Genomic DNA, 11,341 nt, shown 5'->3' on the forward strand with positions numbered 1-11,341 from the left:
CTCAAGTGCGAAAGTGCGTGGCCAGTGTGCTTTTCAGCATTGAGGTTCCCGACCGATTCCGCCCACACCCCCGAGTTCCCATCTACTGACGCTGTCCCTCCCCTCGCCGAACCCCGAACTCCTCATCCCAAACCCGCACCGCCCACCCTTGCCCCCGCTGCGGCGCTCCCAGCCGCTACCTTGCGCCACGGATGCGTCGTGGCTGTTGTAGCACTTCATGCATGCGCTTCACATAGAACGCATCTAGAGATGTGCTCTTTCATGGTACTCCCAACAGGAGCGACCTCAACCAACCTCATCGTATCTGGAAGCGGCATCGCCAAGTCTTCCAAGATGTTTGTCCCTGCCTCCCTGGTACCGGTTATTGCAAGTGTGTGTATGGTACTCCAGTGGGCGGGACGCACCTTCTCACGCTTGGCGCGAACCCTTCCTGACCTCCACAATTTGCGACCGCTTCCACGACAAGGTATTCACAGTTGGGACATTGGATAGTCAGCCGCCTCAATTTGAGGCTGAACCCTGGCTGTCTACGCTCTTCTTCGATACGGATTGTCATCGGCGTCCAGAAGTGCCCCCTCCCTGTCAGCGTCGAAAGCGCACACGCCTCGCAGCCGCCTCGCACGCAGCCCGCCCACCTTCCATTCACCCTCTCCCGCGCCAACCAACCGCGTCATCCATCCGCAGATCCGCTCCCAAACTGCAACCCACCACAATCAATGCAAGGCATCAACAAAACTCCAGAAGTCACTTAACGTAGAAGCTTTCACGGCGGTGTCAGTGTGTGGCTGCGATGGCCCGTCGCGCTGTGCCGCCACTTCCACTTCCACCACCACCACCACCTCCGCCACCACCACCAACCACTGGCTGCTGCGCGCCCAGTGCGCTGCTACAGCCGTGCCGATAAAAGCTGCTACTGCCGCTGCCGCGCCGCCCGTAGGGGAGCCTGCTGGTGTTGCCGCATGCGCGCCCTTTCCCGCCGTGCCCGCGCCGCTCACACGATGGTGCTGATGAGACAATGGCAGCAGCGCAGGGAAGGTGCTGGTGCTGCTGCAGCCGCCGCCAGGACTGCTGTTACTGCCAACAGAACCTTAGAGGGCTCATCCTGCGCCAGCGTAGCTTGATGCGGGAAAATGTAGGAAGACTGGTGCTGCGAGTGCGGCGCGTGCAGCGTGTGCGGTGTGTGGTGCTGCGTGTAATGGCGGGCTGCTGGCGTGCGCTGCTGCTGCGGCTGCTACTGCCGGTCCAGGCCCGGGGCCGGTGGCTGTAGCAGCCTGCGGTGCGTGGCACCATGCCTGCCCCAGCGGCATGCTTGTAAACTGTGGCGTGTGCCCCGAAGGGATTCAACGAACGCAGGCGTGGCTTGCGCAGGGCAATGCAGGACGATCCGTTGGAGGCTGCAGCAAAGCGCACGCAGCACATACGGTACTGTATCAGAGCCCGAGCGAGCCACCATGTTGCGTGCACATATGTATGTCCCACATGGTGCCCCCACGATGCCGCCGTGTGCCCCTGTGTATGCGCACACGCACACGTACGTACGCGTTGGGCCCCGCGCCGCCTACCGCTTATGGCCGTGCCGCCGCCGCGCCGCCGCCTGTAGCTCCCCGCCACCGCCATCTCCACCGCCCACACGGCCCTCCGCCTTCAGCTGCTGCCCAGCAGCTCCTCCTGTCCCTCCCCCTGCACCGCCGCTCCCACCAGCACCGCCGGCGCCACTGCTGCGCTGCTGCAGCGCCGCCACTAGTATCCAATCGCCACGCAGGTTGAATGCTAGCAGGCGGATGAGCACTCACGCACCCGAGTCTATCCTAGCTAGCTCTACGGCGTGCGGATCCCCCCATATGCATCCCCAACCTCTGCGCCGTGTCTTGCAGCCGCCGCTGCCGCCGCGCCGTGCTGCGGCAGCTGCAGCTGCAGCTGCAGCTGCTGCTGTTGTGAGGGTAGGGTCACCCACTCCCTGCCCTGCTACAGCCCGGCCGCCGGCTCCACCGTCTCCACCGCTCCCGCCACATCCGCTGCCTGCGCCGCACCCGCCGCGCTCCTCGCCGCTTGCTGCCTCTGCAGCAGGTGCCACATTCCTGTTTCCAGTTGCTCCAAGCGGCGACGCAAAGCTCTTCCTCGCCACCGTCATCCCCTGCTGTTGCCTCAGCTGCTGTGAGACGAGGCACGTAAGGAAGTGTGAGCGCAGCCGGCTCACCGGTCGTGAGAGGTGTCCCCAGCACCGCCGCCTTGCCGATGGCTGTAACAGGGCACGGCAGCAGCGGAGCAGCCGAAGCCGAAGCCGAAGCCGAAGCCGAAGCCGAAGCCGAAGCCGAAGCCGAAGCCGAAGCCGAAGCCGAAGCCGAAGCCGAAGCCGAAGCCGAAGCCGAAGCTGAAGCCGAAGCCGAAGCTGAAGCCGAAGCCGAAGCCGAAGCCGAAGCTGAAGCCGAAGCTACTGCTTGCCCACTAGTGCTGCTGCTACTGCCTCCAGCAGTGGTCACCTGGGCGGCGGGAGGCGTCGCCTGCGGCGGCACCAGGCCCAAGGCCAGCAGGCAGTGGCGGCACGCGACCGCGGCTTTGCGTGACACATCAGCAGCTACGGCTCCGTTGCGTGTGAGGGACTGCATGCGCGGCGGGCAGAGGAAGGCATTTATGACCGCAATCTATTGGCTTGGTGATACGTCGCCGGTTGCAATTAGTTTCTTAGAGCATCGTCAGTAACGTCACTTTCTCTAACCTAATTCTCGAACCCCACGTGCGGCTCAGGCCCATGCCAATGCACTTACTCCGGCCCCGTGCGCGCCATTCCACTCCGTGCTCCGTCCGCCCCCGCGACAACATGTCACCCGCGCTGTCGCTACCCTCACCCGAAGCCGCCCGCCGCGCCGCATCCAGCGCTGTGCCGCTGACAGACACCGCGCCGCCGCCGCCACCTGCTTCCCCTGCCGCAGCCTTTATCCCAGCCCAAGCAGCCCAAGCCCAAGCCCAATCCGCCATGCCTTTGCTGCTGGTGCTGTTGCTGCTCTTGCATACGCTGGGTGCAGCGGTACCCCAGCCCGGCCAGGTGTCTGATGCGGGACACGGCTTTCCGCAACGCCGCCGGGTTGGGCGCGGGCGGCTCCAGCGGCAGCAGCAGCAGCAGCACGGCCAGGCTGCCCTCGCCCGCACCCGCGCCGGCCGCCGCTAGCTGCGCTCGCTCGATGCGGCCGACCTCGCTCCGAAGCATGGCGTCGAGCGCGCGCAGCAGCGACATCAGCACGTGCGGGTGCGCGTGCGGGTGCAGGTGCCGGCAAGGCGGACGGCAGGGCTGATGGGTTTGGGCTGCACGAGACCGCAATGTAAGAGTCGACCGAGCGCTCGCGGAGCACGGCGCGACGAGTGGATGGCCACCGAGCGAGCCATGCTGATACCCGCTGGCGACGAGGTGCTCGGCGGGCCCGTCCTTGCTCCAGAGCTCCGCGTTGGGAGTGCCGGAAGCAGTGACGGCCAATAGGGCCTACACGGCCTAATACACCCCCCGGTGGTGCGGAAGGTGCGCACTGTCGCTAATTGTCACTCCGACAACGTGTCGACACACGGATTGTAACAGGTTCTGTCTTCATCTGACTGGTGATAGCATGTGAATGGCATGGAAGTTCTCGAGACAGACGTTTATAACAGATTGGCGTGGCCGGCACCATCGTGCGCGGCGCCGTGCCCAAGCTCACGACACCCCTCCATTTCCCAGTTGTCCCCCGCAGCTTTTTCCGCAGACTGGACATGGTGGGCCAGCCATCGATACGACTTGAATATTATATTCATACAGTTGAACATTTTTGTTACTTGAATTCGCAAAACTTCTGGGGCCAAAACGCGTGCGATCACGAGCCGCAACGGTTAAAATTTCGCGCGATTAGGTTCCAGGTCACTGCGGCTGCCGGTTCACTCATTACTGTTGGCACATACTCAGCTGCCTTTGCAGCGCTGCATCAGCTGTGGCCGGGCTTGGTCGTTTGCGGACGTATTACTATCCCACTGCGAAGCAGACGCCGACGGCCTTTAGGCCAGAGCTGTGGCAGGTCTGAAACATCGCATCGTTATTGATTACTGAGTCGCTCTCAAGTTTAGGTTTGTCGTGCCTGGTGCGCCCGCGCTTGCAACGGGAATGTGGCTTCGCTTCCTCTGCCTTACGTGCGGCATTAATGAGGCGCCGCCAAGCGAAGTGGACGGAAAGAGCCCTCAGCGGGCCTTAGCTCAAGGTGCGCGGGCTGGCATTCGGTCGCGCTCGGCTTGGCGCCATGCAGACGGCTGACGCTCGCAAGTGGCCTCGCTCTGGCGAGGCGCTCTGCATGGGCATGTTTCGAACATCCCATTGAGACGTATTGCCTCGTTGGATGCGTGCCCCCGCCTCCAAAAATGCGGCCGGTTTTGCCCCCTTGCCTCGACCCAGGCACCTCCGGCTCGCCACCTGCGTCCACCTCCTGTCCAGCCCTGGAGACGTGCGACACGGAAGCGGCGGCGACCACGGTCCTGCCGCCAGCGACCCTGGCCACACTCACCCCACCCTACGGTACGCCAGAGAAGCAAGACAAGCCCCCGATCCCAGGGCCTAGCTGCCTCGTTCGCGCTGATAACCCCAGCTGCTGCTTGCGCTTGTCCACGGCTTGTCTCAGGAGGCATCACCCCTGGTCCTGCGGCCCCCACACGCCACGATGCACGGAACGGCACAAAAGCAACACGTCGCTCACGCCCCTCTTCCCCCTTGCCTGCTGCCTTCCCTGCTGCTTCTCTCCCCGCTGTCCTCGTTGCAGTGCGTCGCCACCAGCGCACCATCACGCTCGACGGCTCCGAGGGCTCATTCATCTCAGTGGGCGTGCCCGCAGCTGACTGCTTCGGCAACGAGGCCGCCGATCCCGGACGCAGCGACGGCGGCGGCGGCAGCCCGTCGCACGCGTCCGCGCTGGCCGCTGGTGCCGCCGCCGCCAGCGGCACTGCACGCATGTCGCGCAACTCGCCGGCGCTGCCCGGCCATCACGGCCATCGTCGCGGTGCGGTCACTGCGGGAGGCGGCCTCGGCGGCGGCGGCGGCGGCGGCGCCACCTGCAGTCCGCCGTCGTGGGCTCGCCGGCCCGGCAGCGCAAAAGGTGGGTCGGCGGGGCTTGTGCGGGTGTAAGCAGCACGTCCGGGAGGGGGCGATCGGGTTTGTGTGGTAAGAGGCGGCACCTACTCACATGTTGGTTACTCCGCTTAAACCGTTGCGACTCAAACCTCATGGCTACTTTCGGCTCCCAACCGATCTCTATCCGCCGCCATGCACTTGTTTGCGCGCAGCGCTGGCGTATGGCAGCGGCGGCGGCGCCGCTACCGCGTCAGCCTCCACGCCTGCCGTGCCCTCCCGCTTCAGCCTGAACGGCGCCGCGCCGGTCTCACGCGGCGCCTACGGCTACACAGGAGCTCCCACCACAACCACCACAACCGCCGACTGCGGCAGCATCAGCACCGGTAGCATGTGCGGCGGTGTGGGGTGCGGCGGCGGTTACGGCGGTCGTACGGCGGGCGGCGGGGTTACGGACGGCGGCTGCCCACCGTCCCAACAGCCACAGCTGCAGCGCCCGTCCGGCGGCGGCGGCGGCGGCAGGCTGCACCGCAGGTATTATGCGCCCGCAACCTCCGGCACTGACCCCGCCGCCGACGCGGCTGCTGCTGCTGCTGCTGATACTGCTACTGCCGCCGATTCTGCGGCTACCGGTACTGCCGTCCGCCTGGACGGGTGGCCCGGATTTGCCGATGACGCGGCGCAAGACGCGGCTGCCGCCAGCTCGGCGCTACAGCAGGCCGCGACGGCGGCGGCTTGCCGCCATATGGCTAAGGCTCATGCTACTGCTGATGCTGCGGATGCTGATGCGGATGCGGACGCCAGCAGTGCGCATCAGGCAGTAGCAGCCGCGGCTGCGGCTGTAGCAGGTGTCGAGGCGGGCGGGGACACTACTGCCAACGAGGCGGATGCGGAGGACAACAGCAGCATTGACAGCGCTGCCACGGTAGTGCTGGTGGAGCGAGAGGCGGAGGCGGGCGGCGCCGCAGCTACTGCTGGCGAGTTCGGGATGGGCCCCACCACACAGCTGCCGTGGGGACCCAACGCGGCACAGCGGACGCTGCTGCCCTCGCACCCCCAGCAGCTGCTGAGGTATGCGCCGCTGTTGCCTCTCCAGGGCCCGCGCTCCCTGCTTCCTTCGGCGGCGGGGCCCGCTGCTGCAGCCAACAGCGTGCGACCCTGGCGCAGCTGCAAAGACAGTGATGCGGCCGCCTCAGCTCCGGCGTCAGGCGTGCAGCAGCCGCTGGCGGCCTCCGGCACCAGCGGGGAGCGCGGCGCTGCCACAGCTGTGGCGGGGTCGGCGGCAGAGCCGGCAAAAGCAGAGGTGGTGGCAACCGTCGACTACAAGGAGCAGCCGTGGGAGCAAGACAGGGCAGCAGCACTGCAGCAGCAGTGCCGTGAGCTCCTGCAGCAGTTTCCGCCGCCGCTGCCCTTCGCGCCGTCGAGCAGCAAGCTGTTGATGAAGGAGGCCTGCCCGCCGCGGCGCACCGTGACCGGCAGCAGCTTCGGCAGCTGCAACAACAGCATCAGCCTGCGGGTGGACTTGAGTGGAAATGGCGGCTTGGGTGTCTTGGTCGGCGATCGTGATGACGACGTCGGTGATGATCGCGGGGTCGCCGAGGGTGGGGCGGCGGCGTGTGGCAGCGCCCCTCATGGCGTGGTGTTTGCGACGCGGATGGGGGCGGCTGTGGTGGCCTGATGACAGGACGGAAGAATGTGAAAATAGAAATGGGGCGCATCAACAGCCCTTTCCTAATTTATTGACCATTCTGTGATCCTGCCGATGTCGTGATTTGTTGTGAGCGTAACGTACATGCAGGGTGATCACTGACGCTTTTACAATCGTAGGATGGCCTGGTCATTGTGTACACGTCTAATAAGTGTACACGCTTGGTCCCTTCCCTCCATAGCTGCTGTGTTGAAACGCGGCGGTGATGGCGAGAGCCTCAGGTGCCCCACCGTTAGAGCAAGACGCCCCCACGAAGACAAAAGCAACCCGGTGTGCCAGATTGGGTAGAATACGGGCCCGGATCTGGTAGTGTCGTGTAATGCGGATGATGTAGGGCTGTAGGATTGCAATTGTTGCGCGGTACCGTAGTGTGAACGGTATGATAGTGTAGGACTTCCAAATGCATCACAGAAATGAGTAACAGCATGCAATGTGTGCATCAAGGGGCGATACTGGGCTATACGTGGTTCATAAATTTGTGTGATTTCTGTGACGCTGTGCGGTTAACGAGGCACAGAAGCCTCCCCTGTCTGGAGATAATCAAAGGTGTTATCTGGCGAGGAAACTGCATGCGTGACTGCATGAACGTGCATGTGGGGGTTAAACATACTTTTCCGGCGGGGGGATGTGCAAATGCGGGTGACGCTGTGCGGTTAACGAGGTATAGAAGGCTGCCCTGTCTGGAGGTAATGAAAGGTGTGCTCTGGCCAGGAAACTGCACGAACGTCCATGCGGGCAGATGCGGAGATTGGGCGTGCAACTTTTACAATCGTTTCCTTAAAGCATCGTAGAAGGAGGATGTGCGGAGTTCACAAGGTGTCCAGTGCGTGCCTTACAGAATGCGCCAGTGTGATAATGCCGCAAAGTGCTGCGCAGTTGTGCATGGCCCTGCTCGAGACACGGGCATCCTTGAAAACACATCTGCCCCCCTCCCCCGCACCTGACACATCTGTGCTCTCCGCTGTGACTGGCTCTGCATATCAGCGGCCCGCCTCGGCCCGCCGCAGCTCGCACAGGGGGGGGGGTAGTTTCGACTGGGAAAGGCCCCATGTTCTGAAACGAAAGAGCTTGACGAGAGGATTCCAAATCCACTTTCAGAGTTTCAATCAGGGTAGTAATTGCAAAGTTATGGATGCGGATGTTACAGAGGGGACAGTCCCAGCTCCCGAAGACGCCGAGCCATCACATGCTATCAGGGCCCAACCCCGACTTTGCTGCAAACCCTCCCGCGGGCAAAGTCCGTGTGACTCCGCGCACAGTGAGTCCTAGCCAAGCCTCAACCCGCCAGAGCCCCACCGCTGTGCCTCAACGCCACAAGCCTAGGCACAGGAGTGCCGGGAAAGTTATGGGCCCTCAAAGTTCAGGGTCGGTCGTCGGGGCTGGGGGTCCCCAAGGTTTCGTCACGCGGATGTGGGTGGGACTGCCAGATTTCGTCTCCGCGCCCTAAACGCCCCTCTAAACGCTCCGCCCATTAGCACAAGCACTAGCACACATTAACATGCACATACTAAAGCATTTGCAGAACGTTTGGCCTCTGGCCGCAGGTCCGTCCACATTGGCATCGTAGTAGCGTAGAGCCCCACTCGAGCGTCTCTCACTGGTATCATGGAGACTATGCGAACTGATGCTAACTTGTAACGGCCAAGGCTTGGTGTGGGTGATGGCGACAAGGCTGCCGCCGGCCATCGAGCGTGACATGAATCCCGGGATTCTTCACATGATCCCAGGAGAAAGTCGACCAATCTCTTCCGGCGCACAATCCCAAACATCATATGTACAGTGCAATTGTAAGCTTAAGCGCACGCCCCGGTAGTCTGACAGAAGGGTCGGTGGTCGGCCATGGACACATGGACATGTGTGGCATGGCTGCCAGTCAAGTTGTGCCTCCAGCTGAACCGGAGGTATACAATTGTAGAGCTCGCCGAGAGCAGTCGATTGACACCGACCTGGCTAAAAATCAAAGGGTTTTGAGGGGGTTTTGAGGGGTTGCACGGTGGTGGGGGTCGGTCAGTCGGTCCGGAGGGGGGGTCTGGAGGTTTTGGGACATGGGGTCTGGAGGTTTAGTTCGTACCCCCCCCCTGGCTCGCAGCCCCAAGTTCCAAGCCCAAGGGCCGAAGTGCAAACCCAAACGCCCAGCCACACACTGCATGTGGCAGCAGCTTTGACACCACAAGCAGCTCGCAAAGTCGCAAGCTGTGACTGCCCCGGTCCCCTGCGTACACTCCTCTCCGCCGGCTCCTCCCGCCGACCCACCGGAGTGCCGGATCCGTACACACGCCGACACGCGTTGACGTACACACACACAGCGTCTCAGCTACTACGGCAGAAGCAACCTAGCTGCTGCAATGCTGCAAGGCACGCCTTGGCTGCCCGGCAGGGCCATGCCTCCGCCCCCATTACATTCTGTCCTGCATCCTGTCCTGCATCCTGGCGTCTCCGCTCGCTGCCTTGAGAATGATGAGGCCGTGATGATTAAAAGAAGCCCGCTCCCCCCCTCCCCGCCACACACACACACACACACACACACACACACAAAAGGCGCCGCGGGCCCTCTCCCTCTGTCCTTCCCCAATACACATGGGGCCGGGCCGCCGGGGGCCACGAGGTGCTGCTGCTGCGTGGGTGCAGCCGTGCGGGTCCAGGGCTGCTCCTGCTGCTCCTGCTATTGCGGCTGCTGCTGCTACTGCTACTGCTGCTGCTACTGCACGTCCAGCTCGCGCTTCAGCTGCGCCACCACACGCTCCACCGTCTCCTTGTCGCCCAGCGGCGCCAGCCGGATGTAGGCCTGAGGGCGGGGGCAGGAGGAGCCGGGAAGGGGGGGGGATAGCTTAGTCCAATCCCGGGTAGGAGGGTCACGCGTCCTCACCCTGGACCCTGAACCCTCACCCTTGACATGAGCATGAGCCCTCTCCCCGCACCTTACCTCACCCTGCACACAGAAATCCTGGCCCCCCTACTCCCCCGGGACTCGTTCGTAGGGCTCGGGCATGCAAATGCCCCACCTCCCTCGCCCGTGCCCCTCAACCCTCCACCCCCCAACCCTCACCCTGAACAGCTTCCTGAGGTCGGCCTCCTTGTACAGCCTGTTGTCCAGCACCTCCGCCATGATGGCCTTCTTGTAGGTGGCGTGGTCGGCCAGCTTCAGAGCCTCGGCGTAGCTGTGAGGCAGCGCGAGTGATTGCGATTGTGATTGTAATTGTGATTGTGAGTGTGTGAGCGTGTGTGAGTGTGTGTGTGTGCGTATTTGTGTGTGTGTTAAAGAGCACAAGGAAAACGTTGCGCAAAGACAGTGTGTGTGTGTGTGTGTGCGTGTGTGTGTGTGTGTGTGTGTGTGTGCGCGCGCATGAGGACGGGGTGAGGGGCAGTGGCATGTGTAAGGGGCAGTAGCGTACAATCCGCGCAAGTCAGTGGCAATGTCTGGAAGGGATGGAGCAGCGGGCTCACACAGCGTCCAGCGGGGGGGGGGGGGGGTAGGCGGCCTTGGCAGGCCACTCCGGGTTCGCCGCCACCGCAACCGCTGTTGATGTGTAGAGGAAAAGCGCCCACCCCACACGTCTGGGGCGCATTACTTCCTCCGTAGTTCTCGGGGTATATGAGTGCTGATCGCTCCTCAACAACCGCCACCCCCAAGCCAAGCGCCGCACTGCCAACCGTTGCCTCGTTACCAGGCCCCATTTGCGCACCCCACGCCCCGCCTGCTCACCGGGACTTGGGGAATGCGTGCCCCAGCGACTCCCGCACGCTCCAGCCCGCGTAGCTGTCGCCGCGCTCCTCACGCGCCCACGCCGGCGCCGAGCTGGGTCGCCATGCCCGCATCTCCTCCTGCGCCGACCAGCAAGCGCAGCGTGTGCATGTCGCCAATACGGACCAACACTGCAAACCAGTGGGCATCCGCCACTTGGCAACATGATGGCAACGCCTATCTCCGCTGCCGTTCCGCTGCCGCTCCGCTGCCGCTCCGCTGCCGCCTCGCCTGCTCTGTGCGGTCGTGACCCCACCTCCCGAACCTCACGCTCCCCACCTCCTGGCTCCCATACCTTGGACCCATCTGCCATCCACGCCTCCAGCCTTCCACACTCCCCGCACACACCCCAAGACCCGCCTCCATGCAGGGCCTTTGCCGTTGGGCCCGGGCACATAGCCCACCCCCACTTTTCTGTACCAATCCTTGCAACCCCCACTGGCCTCCCCACTGCCCCCACCCCACTGCCCTCCCCCAGGCTCCGCCAGCCCTCACCTTGAGCATGTCCTGGTACACATTGGTGGGCCTGCGCAGGTAGGCGGGGTGCACGGTGGTGTCCCAGGGGTCCTTCAGCCGCTCCGCCTTGCTGTAGCTGTCCTCGATGCGCCTGCAGGGTGTGTGTGTGTGTGTGCACGTGTGTTAAAGAGCACAAGGAAAACAATAGGCGCACCGCAGCCCATCAGCCCCGCAACCCAGTGACACAACCCCTACGGATCCGCAAGCCCCGCCACCCTCTTGCCCCTCTTGCCCCAACCCGCCACCGCGGGATATCGCCCGAGCCCCGCACCCCACTCCACCTCTCCCCTCCCCTCCCCTC

The 11,341-nt window shown here is 63.6% G+C and overlaps 3 protein-coding genes across 4 annotated transcripts in view; 1 reads left to right on the plus strand and 2 right to left on the minus strand.

Annotated features, from left to right (window-relative positions):
- Nucleotides 1-46: 46 nt before the first annotated feature.
- On the minus strand, nt 47-3,582 carry CHLRE_17g728483v5 (uncharacterized protein). Of its 2 annotated transcripts, XM_043072384.1 has the most exons (6): nt 2,847-3,582; nt 2,198-2,389; nt 1,855-2,078; nt 1,563-1,740; nt 1,346-1,394; nt 47-1,147 (listed from the first exon to the last, which is right to left on the minus strand). In XM_043072384.1, exons 1-6 carry the CDS (start codon nt 3,230-3,232, stop codon nt 992-994), a joined length of 1,185 nt encoding a protein of 394 aa, XP_042914844.1. In that variant the 5' UTR covers nt 3,233-3,582; the 3' UTR covers nt 47-991. The 2 variants fall into 2 exon arrangements, with proteins under 2 accessions (XP_042914844.1, XP_042914843.1); XM_043072385.1 differs by having other exon boundaries at nt 47-2,389.
- A 150-nt stretch (nt 3,583-3,732) lies between these two features.
- On the plus strand, nt 3,733-7,884 carry CHLRE_17g728550v5 (uncharacterized protein). Its single transcript, XM_043072386.1, has 4 exons — nt 3,733-4,217; nt 4,409-4,528; nt 4,770-5,102; nt 5,290-7,884. Exons 1-4 carry the CDS (start codon nt 4,124-4,126, stop codon nt 6,750-6,752), a joined length of 2,010 nt encoding a protein of 669 aa, XP_042914845.1. The 5' UTR covers nt 3,733-4,123; the 3' UTR covers nt 6,753-7,884.
- A 2-nt stretch (nt 7,885-7,886) lies between these two features.
- The window catches only part of CHLRE_17g728600v5 (uncharacterized protein), a 4,256-nt gene continuing 801 nt past the window's right edge, over nt 7,887-11,341 (minus strand). The window contains exons 2-5 of the mRNA XM_043072387.1: nt 11,020-11,131; nt 10,486-10,604; nt 9,829-9,940; nt 7,887-9,567 (exon numbers count right to left, since the gene is read on the minus strand). Coding sequence (XP_042914846.1) covers nt 9,481-9,567; nt 9,829-9,940; nt 10,486-10,604; nt 11,020-11,131 — 430 coding nt within the window. The 3' untranslated portion in view covers nt 7,887-9,480. The remainder of the gene's footprint in view (nt 9,568-9,828; nt 9,941-10,485; nt 10,605-11,019; nt 11,132-11,341) is intronic.

This window comes from Chlamydomonas reinhardtii, chromosome 17, assembly GCF_000002595.2.
Source record: "Chlamydomonas reinhardtii strain CC-503 cw92 mt+ chromosome 17, whole genome shotgun sequence".
Classification (NCBI taxonomy): Eukaryota; Viridiplantae; Chlorophyta; class Chlorophyceae; order Chlamydomonadales; family Chlamydomonadaceae; genus Chlamydomonas; species Chlamydomonas reinhardtii.

What these genes read in the sequence shown, in the direction of transcription:
- CHLRE_17g728483v5 (XM_043072384.1), bottom strand. Translation starts at nt 3,232, where the DNA reads ATGTCGCTGCTGCGCGCGCTCGACGCCATGCTTCGGAGCGAGGTCGGC. An exon ending in GGGGACACCTCTCACGACCG is followed by an intron (nt 2,079 to 2,197) that starts GTGAGCCGGCTG and finishes AACTGGAAACAG; the next exon opens with GAATGTGGCACCTGCTGCAG. An exon ending in CTGCAAGACACGGCGCAGAG is followed by an intron (nt 1,741 to 1,854) that starts GTTGGGGATGCA and finishes ATTGGATACTAG; the next exon opens with TGGCGGCGCTGCAGCAGCGC.
- CHLRE_17g728550v5 (XM_043072386.1), top strand. Translation starts at nt 4,124, where the DNA reads ATGTGGCTTCGCTTCCTCTGCCTTACGTGCGGCATTAATGAGGCGCCG. An exon ending in TCAGCGGGCCTTAGCTCAAG is followed by an intron (nt 4,218 to 4,408) that starts GTGCGCGGGCTG and finishes GCCTCGACCCAG; the next exon opens with GCACCTCCGGCTCGCCACCT. An exon ending in CCGGCCCGGCAGCGCAAAAG is followed by an intron (nt 5,103 to 5,289) that starts GTGGGTCGGCGG and finishes GTTTGCGCGCAG; the next exon opens with CGCTGGCGTATGGCAGCGGC.